The following is a 22912-nucleotide window of genomic DNA, read 5'->3' on the forward strand; positions in this document are numbered from 1 at the left end:
ATTATTAATTTATAAATTTTTTATGATTATATTTATATAATATATTAAATTATATTAAAAAAATATATATAAATTTTTTCATACTTAATTAAAAAAATTGTATTGGAAGAGGCAACATGTTGATGCTGTTTTTCGTCAACTTAAAATGTATAGCACGTAAACAATAAAAACTATGGCAAATACGAGTAATACAGTAGAACAATGATGGTTTTTTACGTGGTTCAGCAGTTAACTATGCCTAGTCCACGAGTTTTTTTTATTAGGACTTTGGAGTTTTCTGGAAATCCTTCAGGGATGAATTCTCCATAAATTCTCTCAAGAAAACAAAAATTCGGTCCCCTTCAAGTGTTCATGACCTCTCTATTTATAGAGGTTTTTTCAGAGTTCGTTCCCACATATTTCGGGAAGATACTCCTCTTTATTAATGGGAATAATGACATTAAATTATGTAACTCCTATATACAAGGAAACGTCCCTGAAGACCAGGAGACATATAACAAACTAGTTAATATCCCTTTAATGTAGGGAAGTTAAAACAATAAATATCTTTTGAATGCATGGACTGCGTCTCATCAGATGACTCACTAAGCCGTTCGAGGTCAACAATAATCAGCATCATGTCAGTCCATGTCTCTAAGTAAATTACGAGTTGTATAAATTTCCCCAAGACCAACTTGGAGCGGGTAAATACCACCGAGGCTGTTATATTTCAAGCTCATACCCATGCTAAGCTCGGGCTACTCGATCCGAAGACACCTGACAACGAATGTACTCCGATGTTATGTCTTCCGAGCTTAGAAAGAACTTCGAGGTTACATATCTTCGAGGTTGCCACCTTGCTTCGAGGTTTGGCACCTGGACCAAGAACATGCACTTTAGGTATTGCGAGCTCACACCTGACGAATCCAGCTTTTGAGGTCACAACCTCAGGTCTCAAAATATGGGTGTAACATTTTGCCCCCTCAAAAGTATTAGTTCGAATCCTATGAGAAGGAAACTTTTGAACTACTTTCTTCGAGAACCGTTCCGTCACACATACTCGAGTATGGACACACGTCAGCTGTGTATTGCTCACTCAATGTATTTGAGTACCTTGGAAACTTGCCCACGTCTATCCGCCTGCCATCCTTTTGGGTACTATCACCTCACGGGTTCCTAGCCACTTGATCTGATATGGAATCTGGCCAATGGCCCAGATCAATCCAACCCTTGGTATTCCCACGGGCTTATAAATAAGCCCCCAGCCGTCTTCTTCCTCTTTTCTTTTCACGTCCATCAGAGAGAAAAAAGAAAAGAAAAGAAAACCAGAAAACTCATTGCCCACTTGTTGCATGTTCTCCAATTCGATAAGACAAATCCACGTTGGACTTTTTGACTCAGTGAGATCGCACTTGCAACCACTCATACAATCATCCATTTCTCTATTTCCGCCGATCACACTGTGTAAGTATATTTTCATGACTTCTTTGCGTTACGTATATATACACACACATATATATATTTTATGCATGCCTATACTTCTATTACACCGTAGGCATTAGGATTTACTCCCATCCCATTTGTCCACTCACTAGTTTAACACACTAGGATTAGGGTGCTTCAACTGGTGGACATTAGGTTCAAACCCAGTTTCTGCGAAAAAGGGGTCCAAAAATGGTTCCTTTTTTGGGTTTTCAAATTTTAGAAACTGTATCTTGCACACGAAGATATCGGATACAAAATTAGGGTTTTCCTTTAAGGAATGCACGATTCCCAAAAATATCACCTTTTCAATAATCGCTACCTTTCTTTCCTAATATTCCGGGATTTCCCATGGAAAATCCACCTTCCTATCCTTTGGTGGAACACACGCTCTGGGGCTGGTCTCATCTCCTTTGGATCGAGCTTGCCTTGTAGCCTCGATCATTCGAGCTTAGGTGTTATTTATCTCTGTACTTCTTGCTTGCTTGGCCCTCACCCTTTTACTTTCTTGTTGATGCCGCAGAATTCGGGAAAGTGGCGGGGGTCAAAGTTCCCAATTCCTTATTCGCCAGTAACTCCGAGCCCGGAATCTCCTTTCACTCGGAATCAACGTTTACTTCGGGAACACGAACTGAGGCGTGAGCAAGAAGACACCCGAGATCACTTCCGACGTCTGATAGACGAGGTCAAAGAAGGGAAAAGGAAAAGACTAAGAGTCACCTTGCATCCAGATCTGGACAATGAGCCTAGGCCGATTCCACTCGACCCTTCGCTTAAAGTGACGATTGCTTTCAAGCCAGGTGATCTTCAGTTTTCACTGATGGGGGAACCCTTTACCTCGCAGCCGAGGAGGGAATTTTTCAAGGCCAAGCATTATTGGAGCTCGGTTACGTCATTAGGCCAGATAATCGATATCCTGGCCTTTCCTGGTATAGGACTATCAGGCTCACTAAGGCGTCGAGCCCTGACCTCTCACAAGCGAAGCTACTGTGCTCCAGGAGATGGAAATCCTGATAGCAAGCTGAGATACGCAGCTTGGAGCCAGGAGCACATGAAGGCAGGGGCGGTACTACCCTTGAAGTATTTTTTCAAGGAATGCACCGATTTTGTTGGGCTGGCCCCCTTCCAACTCAACACCAACTCTTACAGGGTTCTGTCTGCCCTGAGGTCGCTGTACCACAAGCTAAAATGGGAAGGACCATCGCCAAAGGAGATCTTGTATCTCTTTTGTTTGAAAAGCAATCCCTCCCGAGCTTGGGGAGGGGATGGCTTCTACTATGTTTCGAGCTATCCAAAGGAAAAGAAGGTGTTCGAGGATCTTCCCAATCACCCTCCTGACTTCAAGAAGGCCTTCTTCTGGACAGATGGCCTAGCCCCGTCTCGATACTACTCGTTCAGACGGATTCGTAAGTATCTCAACTTCCTTCTTTTTGTGCTCAAACTTTTCTTTTGTCTCGTGCCTAGCTAAAATGTGCTTATCTTTCATGCCAACTACCATCGCCCTACTCCCACTGATGAGATGAAGGAGCACAGAGAGACTCTACTCTAACTCCCTTACAGCAGGAGATCCCTTTCATACCTCCTGCATGAAGATAAGCTCCGGGCTTGTGGGCTCTTAAAAGAGGATCAGTCTACATTGGACTGGTTCAATAAAAAATACGACCGGTGGGAGCTCGTGCCTCTGCCAACGGGCAACCTCCCCCCAAGGAGAGAGGCGAGGCCTCCACCTCCAGTTTGTCAAAGGAGTCCACAATCGGGGATCGAGGTCAACGACGAGGCCTCAAGCTCGGGCTCAGATGAGCAAGGTACAGTCATCCTAAGCTCGAATATGTGGTCCCCCTCCCTACTAAAGCATAAACCCAATAGGTTAGTATTGTGTGAGGACAATATGGTCTTGGGTAGATGAACGGGTTCATAGGTTCGATAGCTGGCTCGGGAAATACGACACCATGTATAGCCTGAACGAGGTATGGAACGAAATAGCCATCCAATACGAGACCAGCGACTATAGGGACCTTTCAAGGTTGACGTCCACCTATAAGGAAGGTACTCCCCCCGCCTCTTCTGAAGATGGGGGAATTTCATGGTCACTAAGCTCAAGCTTGGGGGAGAGTTCCAGTTAGGTTTCTCTCCACTTGTGTTTTTATCCCATGTATGTCTGCATTATGCTGAGTTACTTTATTTTTCGATAACTCATATTGTGGTGTAACTGTGCAGGTGGGATAGACTCCGATCTCGACAACATCCTTGAGAGTGGCGGAGCCAAGAGGAGTAAGCGTCCCAGGGGGTTGCGAAAGACCGACCGGCCTGCCAAGGTCCTTAAGAGGACCGAGAAAACCCCACCTCCCCCACCTTAGGTAGTTCCGAGCTTAGCTCTAAGTCCATCTGCCCAGGTCGGGACTTCCTCGTCGAGCCTACCCCTAGCTCCTTCTGCATCCCAAGTCAATCCCCCAACTGGCCTGCGTCCGAAGAAACCCTCATCCTTGAAGACACCACTGCTCTCGATCTCTACTCATGTTGACGAGTTTGTGATCGACAATGCTGCTGGATCCCACTAGGCAACACTAGGCTCGGACATCCTGTCTCGGGTGGGCCAAAGCTTTGGGAGATTTGATGCTCCTCACTGGCAATTTCTGAACAATGCCAAAGACTGCAACACTCTTTACGAGAAGAGTGTTGAGCTCCATGCTGCGGTAATCTTTCTTCCCTCGCCAGTTAGTTGCATTTTTTATACTTAGTCCATATACTAATCTTGTGTGTTTTTTGTATGTCAGGCTCTTGCTGTCGATGCTCAACTTAATTATAGGATGAACAACGAAGTCCACTCGAGCATAACTCTTGCTCAGGAGGCGAAGGATCTCCAGCTCAAACTGAGTGATGAGCTCAAGGCAACACAGGCAAAGGTTGAGGCAGGAGCCACGGAGCTTAAGGCCAAGATATCTGAGCTTGAGAAGCAGAACGCCAGGCTCGCAGAGCTTGAGAAGGAGAATGCTCGGCTCAAGGCCGCCACTTTTGAGATCATTGAGGGTGAAAAGGCTCGTCTTCTTGAAGAGTTTAAGGAGAAAAAGGATCGGACGGTCGACCTGGCCATGTACAGAATCTGGGCCAATAATGTCGACCTCGATACCAGCTTCTTAGGCCATCTTGAAGCAATACTCGTGGCCAAATGGCAGGCTCGACTTAATGAGGAGGAGGCTGCTCAGGATGACGCAGAGGGAGCTGGGGAGAACGTTGTTGCTGAGAAGGCCAAGGAGATTGCTCCTTCTCTTTAAATGATACCTCGGGGCTGCGTCCCTTTACTTTTTGTAATTGTTTTCTTTTAATTTATGCCCATAGGGCTGGTACAATTTTTCTTTTTTTTTTTACTTCCTTTTAATATATATGCTTTACATTTCTCGGGTTGAAATATTTTGCACATTTTATATTAAAGAGTCATATATGCCTGTTTAATCACACAAACATAGTTTGGATTTAAGCTCGAGGTTCAATGCATTCATGCACAGTTTGCTCGAATTATCCGCTTCCGATCTTGTTATTTATCAAGGTCGGATATTACTTTAACCATGCACCCAAAAGTACTTGTATGGTGTGTAATGCAAACGTTTTAGTTATATCTTACTTTTTAGTTACTTTTTCTCGTCCTCGGTTAGTTCTCCGAGGTTATGAGGTCGAAACTATTGTTTTGCAAGATACTCCAGCCCCGATCTCGGCTTAACACAAAGTGGGTTATGCTCCAACTTACTGTCGATTAGTTTTAGCTGGTTTGTTCCAAACCTATTAAGGTCGTGTTAGGTTTGTAATCCATATACTTACATTTTAATCTAGTTTGCATATTTGGTTACATCCAAACATTTTATCTTTTTGCCAGCTTGGTTATATCCAAACTTATCCCATTTCTCGCATTTGGTTATTTCCAAATACTTGTGTACTTTTGATAGTTTGGTTATATCCAGACTGTCTTAGCTTGCGTATTTGGTTACGTCCAAACACTTGCATGTTTTTATTTTTTTGTTTGATAGTTTGGTTATATCCAAACTATCTTAGCTCACGCATTTGGTTATGGCCAAAGACTTGTATGCGTTTCGTATATGCTATTTTATTTTTCAAGCTGATGGTATATGTACCACTAATGCCCCCTTAATATCCTATGAGTGTGACCATAGGTTATTAAATTAAGAGAGATTGCAAAAAATACAGCATATTAAACAAAATCAACCTTTATTTGACAAAATCCAAAAATAGAAAAACAGTACAGATAAACTAGCATGGTTACAGGCAACATCCTTCCTATACTATTGATAGTAAGGTCGTAGGTGTTCGAAATTCCATGCTCGCGGTACTAGACTTCCATCCAATCTCGCCAACTTGTAAACGCCGGGTCGGATGACTGACTCTATCTGGTAGGGTCCTTCCCAATTTGGCCCGAGCACGCCAGCTGCCGGATCCCGTGTCGCCAAGAATACACGCCTTAGCACCAAATCTCCCATGCCAAATTTTCAATCCCGAACTCTTTTGTTGAAGTACCGGGTAGCTCGCTGTTGGTATGCAACATTTTTTAGTTGAGCTTCATTCCTTCTTTCTTCGATCAGGTCAAGAGTTTCTTCGAGCTAAGAGTGGTTCGAGGCTTGATCGTAAGCGAGGGCTGGAATTGTGGGAATTTCGACCTCAACTGGCAACATAGCCTCGCAACAATACGCCAAAGAGAATGGGGTATGTCCTGTCGATGTATGGGCCGTAGTCCTATACCCCCATAGGACTTGGGGCAATTCTTCGGGCCATCTTCCTTTTGCTTCTTCCAACTTTTTCTTCAGCGAACTTTTTAGAGTTTTGTTCACAGCTTCGACCTAGCCATTCGCCTGAGGATGGGCCACTGACGAAAAACTCTTTATTATTCCATTTTTTCACAAAAGTTGGTAAACAGATCGCTGTCGAACTGGGTTCCGTTATCAGACACAATTTTCCTCGGCATCCCATATCGACATATGATATTTTTTACCACAAAGTCGAGGACTTTTTTGGAGGTTATAGTCGCCAAAGGTTCAACTTCTTTCCATTTTGTGAAGTAATCTACGGCGACTACCGCGTACTTTACTCCGCCCTTGCCAGTCAGAAGAGAGCCAATGAGGTCTATTCCCCATACCGTAAATGACCATGAGGAGGTCATCATACTCAGCTCGGATGGCGGAGCTCAAGGAATCGTGGCGAATCGCTGGCACTTATCACACTTTTTTACGTAATAAAACGAGTCTGATTTGATGGTAGGCCAGAAGTAACCTTGGCGTATGATTTTCTTGGAAAGGCTATGCCCCCCAGTATGGTCTCCCCAAAACCCTTCATGAATTTCTTCTATGATTTTCTTAGCTTCGGGTGGAGTCACACACCGAAGTAATGGCATGGAATATCATCTTCTATACAGCCTTCCATCTATAATGGTATAACGAGGGATTTTATACATCAACTTTTGAGCCTTGGTCCGTTCTTTCGGAAGGATGCCGGTCTCGAGATATTCAACTATCGGAGTCATCCACGTAGGCTCAGAGTCGATCATAAACATGTCCTCATGCTCTGGCTCGTCAATACTAGGTGCCGAGAGATGTTCAATTGGTACGATATTCAGTTCGTCATTCTCGGTAGAGGTAGCGAGCCGGGCTAAGGCATCCGCATTCGAGTTTTGTTCTCAGGGGACCTATTCTATCGCATAGAACTCGAAGTGTTCCAATGCTGATTTTGCCTTTTCCAAGTATGCTGCCATTCTTGTACCACGAGCCTGGTATTCTCCCAAAATTTGGTTAACCACTAGTTGGGAGTCGCTGTAGCAATGTATTGCTTTAGCTTTGAGCTCTTTGGCTATACGAAGTCCCGCTAGTAAAGCCTCGTACTCGGCCTCGTTATTTGACGCGTCGAAGTCAAATCTCAAGGCAGAGTGAAATCTGCTTCCTACTGGAGTGATCAAAATTACTTCTGCCCCTGATCCATTTTCATTAGATGACCCATCAATGTAAAGTTTCCACAGCTCGTGGGTTGGGGTTATAACTTCATCATTGGTCATGCCAGTACACTCCACTATGAAGTCTGCTAAGGCTTGCGCCCTAATGGTCGCCCTTGGATGATAGGTGATCTCGAATTGCCCGAGTTCAACTGCCCATTTAAGAAGTTGACCTGAAGCTTCCAGCTTAGACAAGACTTGTCTTAGTGGTTGATCAGTTAGTACATGGATGGGGTGCGCTTGAAAGTAGGGTCGAAGTTTTCGAGATGAGTGAATTAAGCTGAGAGCTAGCTTCTCCATCAAGGGATATCTCGACTCTGCCCCCAGTAACCTTTTACTGACATAATACACGGGCCTTTGCACCTTTTCTTCCTCTCGTACGAGTACTGCACTTATGGCGTGCTCGGTCATAGCAAGATATAAGTACATAACTTCTCCCGTAATAGGTTTTGACAGTATAGGGGGCTCTGTGAGGTGTTTCTTGAGTTCCTAAAAAGCCAACTAGCATTCCTCTCTCCATTTAAACTTCTTGCCTCCCCTCAACAGATTGAAAAATGGAAGACAACGGTCTGTAGATTTTGATATAAACCTACTTAGTGCCGCCATCCTGCCTGTCAAACTCTAGACATCTTTGTGTTTTTGAGCTAAAGGCATATCAATCAAGGCCTGGATCTTATCCGGATTAGCCTTTATTCCTCGAGCATTTACAATGAAACCTAGGAATTTTCCTGAAGATACTCCGAAAGAGCACTTCTGAGGGTTAAGTTCCATGTTATATTTTCGGAGCACGGGGAAGCATTCTTCAAGGTCATCAACATGGTTATTGTTAAGTTGAGATTTGACTAACATATCGTTAACATAAACTTCCATGTTGTTCCTTATTTGCTCGAAGAACATCATGTTCACGAGCCGCTGGTATGTGGCCCCAGCATTTTTGAGCTTGAATCGCATGACGTTATAACAATACAACCCTTTATCTGTTATGAAGCTCGTATGTTCCTGGTCAGGAGCATGCATGGAAATCTGGTTATATCCAGAATAGGCATTCATAAATGACATTAGTCCATGTCCTTCTATGGCGTCCACGAGCTGGTCAATCCATGGTAAAGGAAACCAATCCTTAGGACAGGCCTTGTTGAGGTCCGAGTAGTTAATGCAGGTTCGCCACGTCCCATTAGGCTTTAGGACCAGTACCGGATTGGCCACCTAATCGGGGTAAAAGGCATCCCTAATGAATCAGTTTGCCTTTAAACTGTCGACTTCCTCTTTCAGGGCCTTTTTCCTATTGTCATCCAGTTGTCTTCGCTTTTGTTGCTTCAGCAGGAAGCTTTTATCAATATTTAGCGCGTGGCTCACTATATTTGGACTTATTCCCACCATGTTCGAATGTGACCACGCGAAGACATCCTGGTTTTTCTTCAAAAAGCAAATTAATTTCTATTTAGTTCTTCTTGGAGGTTCTTCCCGACCTTTACCGTTTTCGGGGGGTCTGATTCTTCGAGCCTGACTTCCTTCGAGCTCTTCCAATGGTTCGAGATCAGTTTTTTCCTCCACTCTTGGGTTGATTTCTTCATCCATTTCCAAGATTGTCCTGTCTTTATTCTGGATAACGATGAGCGTTTGTGCGCTCGCCTGCTTCTTTCCCCTTATTGAAATGCTATAGCATTCCCTCCCGGCTAACTGGTCTCCCTTCAACGTCCCGATGCCACTAGAAGTCGGGAACTTTACAGCCAAATGCCTTACAAATGAGACTGCCCCCAGCCCTACTAGGGCGGGTCTCCCGAGCAGCACGTTGTAGGCCGATGGTAAGTCCACTACTAAAAACTCCATCATCTTGGTTGCTGAGACTGGATAGTCTCCCAAGGTTACAAGGAGTTCAATGGTCCCCATACAGGCAATCCCTTCTCCTGAAAAATCGTACAAGGTCGTTGCACAAGCTTTTAGGTCTCGAAGCACGAGTCCCATCTTTTCTAAGGTGGCCTTATAGAGAATGTTCACTGAGCTCCCATTATTAATGAGAACTTGATGGACTCTCTTATTCGCGAGCTGTAGAGTGATGACCAATGGGTCATTGTGGGGAAACTGAACATGGGATGCATCATCCTCAGTAAAGGTTATCGGCTGAGATTCAACCTTTTGGCACTTTGGAGCTCTAGGTTCGGGTTCATAGGGGGACCCGTCCCCAGTTTTTAGCTTGTTCACATATCGTTTTTGGGCATTCTTGCCCGCCCCTGCGAGATGAGGCCCGCCCGAGATTGTAATCACATCTTATCCATCAATCGAAGGGGGTCTATCCTCTTCTCTAGCTCGGGAATTATTGTTTTGAGTAGGTTGTGGCGTGGCTGCCCTCTGGCTAGTAGAAGCCTGGTTATTATTTTGGATTCTGACATATTGTCTAAAATATCCTCTCGAGATCAGTCCTTTGATCTCGTCCTTCAACTGCCTGCATTCATCAGTAGTGTGCCCGGTGTCTCTGTGAAATCGACAGTACTTGGTGGAGTCCCTTTTGGACTTCTGATTTCTCATGGGGTCTGGATGTCTGAAAGGGACCTGGTTTTCATTAGCCAGGTATATATTCTCCCGAGACTTGTTGAGCTCGGTGTACACTTTGTACATGGATAAATACCTTTCCCCTTTCTTCCTTTTTCCCCCTTTCGCCTCGGGGTTACTCCCTTCATTCTTCTTCCTTTTGGAAGGGATTTCTGTAGGGGGTTTTGAGACTGATGGGTCTACCGAGGCCGAGGCAGAGTTTACGTTTATCGTTGTAGTTACGGGCTGAGAGGTCATATTCAGTGTTGACCTCGCCTCTTCTACATTGACAAACCTCTGAGCTCGCCTATTAAACTCGGTCAAAGACCTCACAGGCTTTCTCTGCATATCATCCCAGAGGGGACTTCCCAGAATTATCCCAGCTTGGACGACCATTAGATGACCACTGTCGTCCACATCCCGAGCTTGGGAAACCTCTAGGTTAAACCTCGTAAGGTAGCTTTTCAGCGTTTCGCTTGGCTGTTGCCGAACGTTGGTCAAGGTTGACGCTTCGGGTCTTACACTGATCATGGCTCTAAACTGTTTCTTGAAATCCTTTGATAGCTAGTCCCAAGAAGTGATTGAATGTCTCTTATATTTCTCGAACCAGCTTTTTGTAGGTCCTGTAAGTGATGCTGGAAATAACATGCATCTGAGCTCGTAACCCACATTACTTGCTCTCATTATGGTGTTAAATGTACTCGAATGACTGTACAGGTCGAATTTCCCTTCAAAAGGAGGGACATGAGGAATCTGAAACCCTTGACGAAATGGAGTGTTGGAAATATGGGGAGCGAATGGTTTGAGCCCCTCGTTAGAATCCTCATCCCGACTCCGACCTCGCTCATTCTGCAAGAGCCTAAATGCCCTTTCCAGTTGATCAATTCTTTCTTGAACCGGGTCCGCGAGGGGTCTTGCCTGAAATTGGCTATCATTGATCACAATTCTAGGCTCGCGTCTTCGTAAGGGATCTTTGTGCCCATTTAGGCGATCTCTCAGGTTTGGGTTCAATGGATTACCACTACCTTGATTCTGATTCAGATGTTCTCGCAGGTGGAAGCGGTTCCTATGGTTTCCAGTATTTCTTCGACCTTGATCATACATGCTGACTGACCCGGTGTCTCCTGAGTCGTCACTGGCGAGGCTTGTGGCATGGTTATTTCGAGATGGATTTCTTTCATGCTGCCTCGTCTCTGCAGTGCAAGACCGAGACATTTGGCTTCTCGTAGGCTGGGCATCTCTCCGTTCCCTAGCAGCTCCTCTATTACCTTGTTTCCGTCCTATCCGCCCTTCCTCATCACCCTGAGTTGGCCTTGCGTTCCTCCGAGGTGGTGAGGGATATCTTATTGGAGATGGAGGGAACCGTATGGGTGACGGTGGCTGCCACCCATTCCGGGGTCTGGATGGTCCCGAGTTCGCTCGCGCCGGCCCGATTGCATTCTGCGGTGCGGGTCGCCAGGAGTCTGAGTCCGAGCCTCTGTAGGGACTCGGTTATTCCCAGTTTCTGCTGGTAACTCTACAATTGAGTTAACCGGGGCTCTAGCTTGAGTGTTTCTTCGGGGTCTCGAGTTAGTAGGTTGCTCCACCGGTAGCGGAGGTTACTCCGGTCTCCTAGTGGTAGCGTTCTTTCGAGGCCGCCCACGAGGCCTGCGGGGAGGAACATGAACGTCCCGTGGAGGCGGGACTTGGTTCTCACGCGGAGGTTGGGGCTGAGCCGCCTGGGCCTCCAATTCCTCGTTCCGCTTCTTGGCCTCAGCCAACTATTTTCTTAACTGTCGGTTTTCAAGTTCCACAATGGGGACGTACCGTTCAGGATTATAGTACATGTCCTCATCATCCCTTGGAGCCAGAGGTGCTGGAGGTCCCCGAGAATCGGAGGACTCACTTCTCTCTTCAGTTTCTGGATTTACCATTGGCTACTTCCTAGGGCGTCGTGGATAATTTTCTTCAAGAATATTCTGATCATTTGCGGCCATAGCTATTCAGGGATTGTATTGCTTAAGGCTCTCAATGAAAGCACCAAACTGTTGACGTCGTTTTTTGTCAACTTAAAATGTAGAGCACGTAAACAATAAAAACTATGACAATTACGTGGTTCAACAGTTAACTCTGCCTAGTCCACGAGTCTTTTTTATTAGGACTTTGGAGTTTTATGGAAATCCTTCAGGGATAAATTCTCCAGAAATTCTCTCAAGATAACAAAAATTCGGTCCCCTTCAAGTGTTCATGACCTCTTTATTTATAGAGGTTTTTTCAGAGTTCGTTCCCACATATTTCGGGAAGATACTCCTCTTTATTAATGGGAATAATGACATTAAATTCTGTAACTCCTATATACAAGAAAACGTCCCTAAAGACCAGGAGACATATAACAGACTAGTTAATATCCCTTTAATGTATGGAAGTTACAACAATAAATATCTTTTGAATCCATGGACTGTGTCTCATCAGATGACTCACTAAGCCGTTCGAGGTCAGCAATCAGCATCATGTCAGACCAGGTCTCTAAGTAAATTACGAGCTGTATAACTTTCTCCAAGACCAGCTTGGAGCGGGTAAATACCACCGAGGTCGTTATATTTCAAGCTCATACCCATGCCAAGCTCGGGCTACTCGATCCGAAGACAGCTGACAACGAATATACTCCGATGTTATGTCTTCCAAGCTTAGAAATAACTCCGAGGTTACATATCTTCGAGGTTGCCACCTTGTTTCGAGGTTTGGCACCTAGACCACGAACATGCACTTTAGGTATTGCGAGCTCACACCTGACGAATCCAGCTTTCGAGGTTACAACCTCAGGTCTCAAAATCTGGGTGTAACACAACCGTTTTTGAAAAAGTATCATCTCGTGTTAAAATAGACATGTTACGACAGTCTCACAAGAATTGTCGTCTCATGTAAGTTTTAATTTGCATAACACGACAATTCAAAAGCTACTTTTGTCATATGTCTATTGTTGACAGGAGACAACAATTCTACAAAAAATGTTGTCTCTCGTGTGTCTTCTAAGTACAATGAAAAAAAATCTGCTGTCCCCAATTTTCTGTCACCTCCCTTTCCCACCAATTATTTTAAGACATCTCATTTATTTATTTAACATATATTTATATTAATTTACAACTTTCTCTCTTCCCAACTATATTAACATTATATCTCTAATTAATATTTCACTAATCTAATTAATACTATCATTCTCTCTCCATGAATAATGTCAATCAAAATAATATTTTTATCTTAAATTATTCTATGCTAAAAAGATTAAGTCATTTTCTATTAAAAAAAATTAAAATAATAAATCCTAAAAATATATTTCTCCGTTTACCCACAACATCAAATATAACTAGCTCTTTTACTTGAACTTAAAAAAAATGTATATACTAAACCATCAAATCTTATATGTAATGTTTGAGATCTTTGTGTGCAGATTTTCTTTAATTCTATTTTTTCTTATGTATAATAAACTAATATTTATATTAGAAAAATAATAAAGTAGAGATTTTTTTAATAATTTTGATATGGAAATATTATCTCTATAACACTGATGTGTAAAGAAAAAAAAAGGTCTTTGCTATTATACAATCAAAAGAAAAGAAAAGAAATGAAAAAAAAAACAACATTTTGAACAAGATATTTTATTAGTTGTAGATAATATCAAGTAATCTAATAAATATTAACAATAGAAAATAATATCAAGTAAATATGATATATAGTACATACATGACAAATAAAAAAAATCAATAAAACTTTTGAATCAACCTTAAAAAACATTGTAAAAAAAAAAAATAGTACTCACATGAATAATAGGTTATATACATGACGAATAAAAAAAAAAGGGAAATAGTGTTAAAAAAGTACCCAATATATTGAAAAACTTGTGAATTAATACCTAATCTTTTTTGAGGAAATTACATGAATTATGAGATTTTTTGTAAAACTTTGATAAATATGACTTTTTTCCCCTTAAATTTTGTATGACATAATTTATTTATTTACATTTTTATGAGATTTTTTCCCATATTTTTGTAATTTTATTAAAATATATCATATACTTGATATAAAATTTTAATATTGATTTTTTTAATTACGGATATTTTTATTACTATATTTTTTAATCATATTTAAGTTAATAATATATATACATATATATACAATTAATCATATACATAAAACCATATAATTTTTTCCATTATATATACATTTATTATTGCTATTATTATTTTTATATGTATATACATATATATAAGATTATAAAATAGTACACATTTATATATATATATGTGGATGTATTATTATTGCTATTATATTAATTTTATATATACATTCAAACATGAGGTGATGAGAATGACTTTCACTAATTGTGGTGATGATGATGATGTTGTCTGAGTTATGTCATTATACATATGTATGTTTTAGATTATTGTTAGAGATGTATATATGTCATTTAATATCATTTTAAATAATAACTGATTACCACTATAAAAATAAATTTAGATTTTTTAGTAATGTGGCAGTAACCGGTTACTACTATCAATTTTAACTGTCATGGCAAGTACTTGAGTGAATTGTAACTCGTTGCTGACAGAATTGGAAGAAAAAAAAACAGATCAGAATATAGCCAGTAAAGAAGAAGAAGGTAACTAGTTACCCCTATTAAAATAGCTGATTGATAACTAGTTACTGAGCAAAACCTAGAAAAAAAACCTTAGAAAATATAAAATTAATCTGAGAAGTAGAAGAAGAAGAAGAATGTGGTAACTGGTTACCCCTATCAAAATAACAATTAATTGGTAACTAGTTACTTAACCAAATCTTTAAAAAAAAACAACTACACCTGAAAAACAAAGTCAGATATGAAAATAACCAAGAAGAAGAAGAAGAAGATCAAAGAAAGTAACTGGTTACTTAGGTAGTTTTATAAAGAAAACCAAATCAATATTGAATTAAAATCAGATTTAAAAATAACACATGAAGAAGGAGATTAAATAAGGTACTGGTTACAACTAGATCCACAAAAAAACTCAGATTTGAAAATAAAATAAAATCGTGACAATAACTGGTTACTTAGGTAATTTTATAAAGAAAACCAGATCTAAAAAACAAAATCGGTTTTAAAAACAACCATGAAGAAGGAAATTAAATAAGGTAATTAGTTACAGCTAAGTCTATAAAAAACTCAGATCTAAAAACAAAACAGAATCGTGACAGTAACTGGTTATTTAAACATAATTAGAAAAAAAAAATCAGATTTGTAAAAGAAAATTAGATCTGAAAAGAAAAGAAAAAACACATCTGAAACAACAAAGAAGACGCACAAGAGCGTAAAAAAGAAGAAGAAGAAGATGATGATGATGAAGAAGAAGAACGTGAAAACGAAGAAGAATGTAAAGAAGAATACGAATCGGAGATGGCGCCGACGATGACCGGAGATACGTCGTCCATTTGCCGATGTGAGAGAGCTCTTATTGTTGTGAGAGAAAATAGTTGGCTGCCATTGTTGTGAGAAAAATGGAGAGAGCAAGTGAAGAATATGTGAGAGATAGAGAGAAAGAGGGAAGTAGGAGAGAGAGAGTGTGTGTATTTTTTTCAAAGTATTTTGTGGGATTCCCATATTAATTTTTTTTTTTTTTGCTAGAATTAACATATTTTGTGGCATAACTTTTATGCCCATAAATATATATAGAAAGTAATTTATTTTTTCTCATATTTTTGTAAAGTTCTCATCTTTTTTTTGTCGCAATAGTACCCATTGTCCACTTCCTTTGGTTTCCGTCGGTACCCAGCCAATTAAGTTCATTAAAAACTGAACTTCGACCCACTTGTCAACTGCTTACTGGCCCATTTAAATATATTTTTTAAAATTAAATTTAAAATATAAAAAAATAATTACAAGTATATTTTAAAATAAACATGATTTTAAACTTAAAGAAAACCACCCGTTCTAATTCTTCAACTCACGTTCATCTCCTCCAGGACTCCACCCTTCCTCATCCACATTCTTCTTCTTCTGCGTGCAGTTGCTTGGCGACTCTAGAATTCGGCGAGGCTCAAATTTGGGCATGATGAGGCTAGAATCCAGCGAAATCTAGGTTAAGCACGCCAAACGCTTGTTGCCATCGCCGAAGCACGAAGCTTGCTGCCATCACTAGATCTAGGTTAAGCACGCACAGACGCTTGCTGCCTTCGCCGGAGCTCGAAGCTTGCTGTCATCACAAGATCTGGGTTAAGCACGCACAGATCTTGTACACAAGAGAAGAGAGAGAAAGAAAGAAATAAAAGAGCTTATAACTTATCATATATCAAATTGGGAAAAACAACCAAAAACAGAGAGAAGGGTTGGTTTCTGATTTTTTTTCCTATTTTTTTTTTCTTTTTGGGTGGTCTCTGAGGATTTTCTGGGGTTGTGGTATGTATCTTCTCCAAAATCTCATTACTTTGTCTGATTGCCTTTTATTGCATTTGATCCCATGCTCTTCTACTGGATAAATTGGATCCTGTCCTTTTGTCTTCTTTGGCAGTTTCAGGACGATCAAAACAAAACACCTTTTGCTTTATCTTCTTCTTCCAAAATATAAAAACTTCTTTGTTGGTGAATTCCTTACAGATTTTTGGTTTGTTAATTGATATTTTGTGGAATTTTTGTTTGAGATTTTTGTTCTTTGCATTGAAGATGGGTACGAATTGATGGGATCTTTGGTAAATGATGTAATTTGATTTTAATTTTCATTTTAAATATGGTTTTTGTTTTATTTTTTTTTTCAATTAAATTTATTTAAATTGCTATTATTAATTATAAATAATTAATTTTTGAATAATTTTTTTAGTGATTAAATTATTTTTTAATATATATATTTTTATTTTAAATTTAATTTTAAAAAATATTTTTAAATGAGCCAATAAGCTGCTGACACGTGGGTCCAGATCAGTTTTTAACCGACTTAATAAGTTGGGTATTGGTGAGTAAGTTGGGTATTGGTGAGTTCTAACAGAAGTAGACAATGGGTATTATTGTTAAAAAAAAAAAAATTTAGTATTAATTCAAATTTTTTAAAATATTAAGTACTTTTCCCCCTATTTTCCCTAAAAGAAAAATATAAATTTTTGCATCAACTGTACAAAGCATCGCATTTCATTTATTTTAATTTTTTCAAAAAGAAAAAAAAAATGGTAGTAACCAGTATAAGCCTTCTCCAACAAAATATTAACAAAGGGAGAAAAACATTTTTTTCTCTAATAAAATAGAGAAATAAATTTTTAAGATTTATTATTTTAATTTTTTTAATAGAGAAGGACTTAATCTTTTTAACAGAATAATTTAAAATAAAATTGTTATTTTGATTTACATTATTCATGGAGAGATAATGATAATATTAATTTGAGTGGTGAAATATTAATTGGAGAGAAAATGTTAATATGATTTGAAAGAGAGAATTTTTAAAATAATTTGTGGGATAGGGAAGTGATAGGAAATTGGGGGGTGTAGGATAGTTTGTCATTGATGTAACTTCCAAGCATTACTTTGTTATGTTTATGAATCGTGTAAGAATGATCATGACAATTACAAACGTCTAAGTAGATTTTTTACTTTAACATGTACTTTGTTAGTTCTATAAATATGATTATGAAAGTTTGTTAGTCATTCTTTCTGATTCGCTACCACTTTTCCCATCGTAGAAAGCTTATGAAGCATTTAAATATTACTGTGGCCTCAGCAGGGCCATGTTTCTACTCATGTTATTCCATTCGATCATTAAGCTAGGTTTGACGAAGTAAACGTCAAAAGTCACTGTTCCACTACACGTTAGAGGTCGATTTTTTCCAGCAAAAAAGAACGTCAAAAGTCACTGTTCCACTCTTCACACGTTAATATAAATTTTGTGGTCCATAGTGTTTCCATTTATTCAATCGTTAACCGAAGGTACATGAATGGAAGATAATCTTGGTCAAGTTAAGAAGACTCCGAGTTAGGTTTTCCATTAAATTTATTATACATAAAACTTGCTCCTTACGGTCGGTTTCTCAAGTCTCCCTAGTCATTTGGATGTGATACTTTTAAAAATAGTCAGACAGAAAAGTATTCAGCGTGGGACACGAATTAAACCTCTTTGATACTAAGTTGAGTAAATACAACTTTATTAAGTAGAAGAGTAATATTCTTAGTCTCTTTTAACTAAATTAACAGAGTTTCATATTTAAAAGTTGGTATAATCAGTACTTTAAAAAAATCATATATACAAGTATGAAGTGATAAAGCATGTAATATTTTAGGCACTTATATATCTTTTATATTATCAAGCATAATATCAAAATATCGATCGATGGCCACAATGAGATCACTACTTTTCCCTCTACTTTGTTCACTCTTTATTCTCGTTGCTCAACGAGCCACAGCCCAGACCATTTGTTTTAATGAGAAAGGTAACTTCACCCTTAACAGTACCTACCATGATAATCTCAATCACGTCCTCTCAAACCTTCTCAACTCCCAAAACCACAATGGCGACGGCTTTTACAATTTCTCTTACGGCAGTGCCTCCAACCAAGTTTTCGCAATCGGAGCATGCCAAGGGGACGTTACGATCGAGGTCTGCCGGAGCTGTCTTAACGAGACTATGCATATTGTCCGAGAGGCCTGCCCCAATCAGAAGGAGGTAATCCAATGGGCCGACAAATGCATGTTGCGCTACTCTAACCGCTCCTTGTTTGGCCTCATGGAAACTAGTCCAAATAAAATTTTATATAAAACCGCAAACGTACCATCCGATTCTGTTGTGGCATATTTTGATGTTCTAATGAATTTGACAAATAACCTGAAAAGTCGAGCTGCGGCTGGTGGCTCTCTTCGAAAATTTGCTGCAGCAAGTGTACAAAGTCCAATACTATTTAAAACCATATATGGGCTTGTGATGTGCACACCTGACTTGTCCCAGAACGACTGCATCAATTGTTTGGAAAATGCAATTGGAACTTTTCCGGGATCGGAATTTAGGACATTTGGGGGAATAATATTGGTCCCCAGTTGTAAATTTAGATATGAAGATTACATCTTCTATAATCCTACGGCCGAAGAAGCTCCGCCGCCATCCCCACTGCCAAAACCCCAAACGGCATCTCCTCCTCCCCCATTAATGATTGAACCCGGTAAAACACAATCAGAATATAATCTTATTATTATTAACTTTGTTTATCATATTACAGTTACAAGTTTAAAACTCATTATGTGTCATCAATTACTGGATTTTGCAGGAACGAAGAATAACACGTCTTCAGCTCGAACAATAGTTATTATTGTTGTTTCATCTACTGCGTTTGTGGGATTAATCATCTCCCTCGTTATTATTATGTCTTGTAAGTTGGTCCATTTTCTCTTTTTTGCCAAGACAAAACTTAATTTAACCGAAGCTGTTATGAATAATTAAGTCTTATCTTTTTTTATTAAAAAAAATGCCTAGCTTTTATATATAATTAATTTATTTTAGAATATATTTAGAGTATTTTAATTAGTCCTTAGTTAACTCATTAAACTTTTTTAGTAGATAAGGTGAATAAAATTTGATAACCCAGTGTGGCATATATACATATAAATATATAATATATATTAGATTCAAGTAAATATTAAAAACCAAAAAGATCCAAAAGTATATGCCATTAGTTTCAAACATATATATGTAGTATCATTGTACATTTTATTGAAACTGTGATCAAATACATATAATGGCATAATATAATTTCAGTCAATTCAAAATAGTAGACAATTATCACATGCACTCATAATTCAATCTATAAATTAAACCATTGATACTCTAAGAGAAATTAACGATGAAATTATATCTTTATTTTAGTTGTTCAAGTTAATCACCGCTCAAAAGAACCTGCTGTGGAAGAAACTACAACAGTGGAATCCTTGCAATACAGTTTTGAGACAATGAAACTTGCTACAGATAATTTCTCCGAGAAAAATAAGCTTGGAGAGGGTGGATTTGGTATTGTTTACAAGGTAAAAATGAATGAAGTATATAATAAATAATGTTTCTTTTTCTACATATTAAGGAATTTTCAAGTCGAATTCATTCCTATGAGTTTTGTTGTGTGTTTCAGGGTAGACTTTCTAATGGACAAAACATAGCAGTGAAAAAATTATCTAGAAGAACAGCCCAAGGTGATCTCGAATTCAAGAATGAGGTAATGCTAGTTGCCAAGCTTCAACACCGCAATCTTGTAAGGCTTCTCGGTTTCAGCTTAGAAGGAAGTGAAAAACTTCTTGTCTATGAGTTTGCGCAAAATGGAAGTCTTGACCCCTTCATATTTGGTATGGTTGCATTCCCATGATTATTGTACTCTAAAACATAGTTAATCATATATAAAATAAGCACACACATATATTTATTATGTTTCATTAAAAGGTTTATCCTTAACATAATCATATACTTGTATTTACAAATTTGCAGATCCAAAGAAGCGTACAAATTTATATTGGAATAGGCGTTATAAAATAATAGGAGGTGTGGCTCGAGGACTTCTTTACCTTCATGAAGATTCTCGTTTGAGAATTATTCATCGAGATCTCAAAGCTAGTAACATTCTTTTAGATGGAGATATGCATCCCAAGATAGCAGATTTTGGAACTGCAAGACTTTTTGTTGTTGATCAAACTCAAGATAATACCAAGCGAATAGTAGGAACATAGTAAGTACACAATATCTAAAACTAACTAGGTTATTTATTGTTTTTATGACTAATAATGACATATGGTATAAAATTAGTTTAATTTTCTTCTAATAATTTTGTGTATCGCAAGTATCGCATAATCATCAACTTCCACATCTTAAAGTTATGATGCAATTAAGTTCTAAGCTATAAGAGAAACTGCAACTTTGGCCCCTACATTTAATTTTATTGCTAAATTTAACATTAGAATTTTTTTTATAAAAGATTCTATTTTTTAAAATAGTAAAAAATTATCTCTTATACTTATTTTTAGTCAAAAAAAAGTTTGTAAAGGAAATAATTCACCCACTTAAAATGCTTTAATATTTTTTTATATAAATTTAATTTATGAAATTGTTTAAAGATACACTCTTTAAAAAAATCATTTCTAAAATTAAATTAAAATAAAATAAATTATATATATCATTTTTTTTGCATTGATATATTTATAATATTTTGTTAAAAATTTATAAAATTAATCGAGGAAATCTAAAATTAAATATATAAAATCCAAAAGCTAAAAAAATATAGTTTTATTTTCAATTTTTTTTAATTTAAATTAAAAATAGGCATAAGTGGCTATTTTTACCGTTTTATAATACAAATTATTATTTTAGCTATTTTAGAAACACATGTTATATGAGGGGGATAAAATGGTACTTTTATTAAGTAAAATTATAGATCTTATAGATGATTTCCATGTCAAATAAATACTAATTACAATTATTAATTTATCGTGTTTGCAGTGGATATATGGCCCCAGAATATATCCAGCATGGACAATTTTCAATCAAATCTGATATATTTAGTTTTGGTGTATTACTTTTAGAAATAATAAGTGGATAGAAAATTAGTTGTTTTCAACAAGGAGAGCATACAGAAAACCTTTTAAGCTATGTAAGTGTAATTTACCGAGAATCAAATGTGTTATACTTTTTATATATATATATAATAAATAAATAAATAATTGAAAGAACTTTAACTTTAATATTATTGTTATTGCAGACATGGAGACTCTGGAAGAGAGGAAATGCTAGAAATATAGTAGATCCATTAATGAGAGCTGGGATAGGAAGTGAAATAGTGAGATGTATTCACATTGGACTATTATGTGTCCAGCAAAATTTAGTTGACAGACCAACCATGAATGCTATAGTTCTTATGTTAAATAGCAGCTCTGTCTCTCTCCCATTACCCTCAAAGCCAGCTTTCTTTATGCATAGCAGCATGGGATCAAGTATGTCATCGCCATCAGATTTCAATTCAAGAATGAATCAGCCTAAGAATGAGTCTGTAAATGAAGCTTCTATTACTGAACCTTCCCCTCGTTAGTACTAGCTGTTGTTGAAGATATGTAATTAACTTGCATTTACAACATGCATAGTCTTTGTTGTCATTTGCATTGGGACAATGACATATAGCATTGAAAGTATAATAATAATACTAATAATAAAATGTCTTCAAAGTTTGTACATATATAGAAAAGAAGGAAAAACAAATATTCTAAGTTTGTATCATTTTCTACGGATTGGAATATGCAGCCTAAAATTTCCCTCATATTTCTTGTGTAACCAATAACTACAAGTCATTAAAAAATTTAATGTAAATGTTTACTTGTCTAAAAAGTCACACTTAAATCAATATTTTCATTCTCTTTCACATACGTATAAAAAGCAATACGTGTAATAAATTATTTAAACCCTGCTTTTAGCATCGTAAATTATTCAAGATTTTCCAAAAAAAACTAATAAAATACCTGCGCTATAACTACAATAAACGTTATTATATTAAAATAGTCCCTTTACTGAAAATAATTTACTATAAATAATATATATTTTGTCAATGTAAGGGAAGTTGTTTTTTCTGTTCTTTTTTCATGAAAAGTTATATATATAGCTGGAAGGATTTCTTCCCAAAAAATCCTCATTGTTTAGTTTAAATTTTAATTTTAATTTTAAATATCATTAATTAATTTTTTAATTTAAGAATATTATGAATTTAATGTAAAAAATTATTGTTAATTAAATTTTCATTTATTTCAGAATTATATATAGTTTTAAAATCTTCAATTGTAACTACATTTGTTGCCGTAATAGGATTTTTTAAACAAATAAATAATGTATATTTGAAAATTTAATACATTTTCTGGTGACAAATTTCACCTATAAAGACAACATATTCCAATAATTTCGTCGTTATATATGTGCTCAAATAAAACTAATTGAGAAG

General features: G+C 37.7%; 1 protein-coding gene across 2 annotated transcripts; it reads left to right on the forward strand.

The window, feature by feature from the left end:
• The first annotated feature begins 16943 nt into the window (after nt 1-16943).
• Nucleotides 16944-22324, forward strand: LOC133817372 (cysteine-rich receptor-like protein kinase 26). Of its 2 annotated transcripts, XM_062249873.1 has the most exons (7): nt 16944-19117; nt 19223-19324; nt 19819-19973; nt 20075-20285; nt 20425-20662; nt 21430-21580; nt 21689-22324. In XM_062249873.1, the coding sequence occupies exons 1-6, from the start codon at nt 18295-18297 to the stop codon at nt 21527-21529; spliced, it is 1629 nt and encodes a 542-aa protein (XP_062105857.1). In that variant the 5' UTR covers nt 16944-18294; the 3' UTR covers nt 21530-21580; nt 21689-22324. The 2 variants fall into 2 exon arrangements, with proteins under 2 accessions (XP_062105857.1, XP_062105858.1); XM_062249874.1 differs by lacking the exon at nt 21430-21580.
• Nucleotides 22325-22912: the final 588 nt, after the last annotated feature.

The sequence above is a fragment of the Humulus lupulus genome, chromosome 2 (assembly GCF_963169125.1).
Source record: "Humulus lupulus chromosome 2, drHumLupu1.1, whole genome shotgun sequence".
Taxonomy (NCBI): domain Eukaryota; kingdom Viridiplantae; phylum Streptophyta; class Magnoliopsida; order Rosales; family Cannabaceae; genus Humulus; species Humulus lupulus.

Bases quoted from the DNA above. Each gene is read 5' to 3' on its own strand.
- LOC133817372 (XM_062249873.1), top strand. From the start codon at position 18,295: ATGGCCACAATGAGATCACTACTTTTCCCTCTACTTTGTTCACTCTTT. The intron at 19,325-19,818 runs GTAAGTTGGTCC...TCTTTATTTTAG, and splicing joins CCTCGTTATTATTATGTCTT to TTGTTCAAGTTAATCACCGC. The intron at 20,286-20,424 runs GTATGGTTGCAT...ACAAATTTGCAG, and splicing joins TCTTGACCCCTTCATATTTG to ATCCAAAGAAGCGTACAAAT.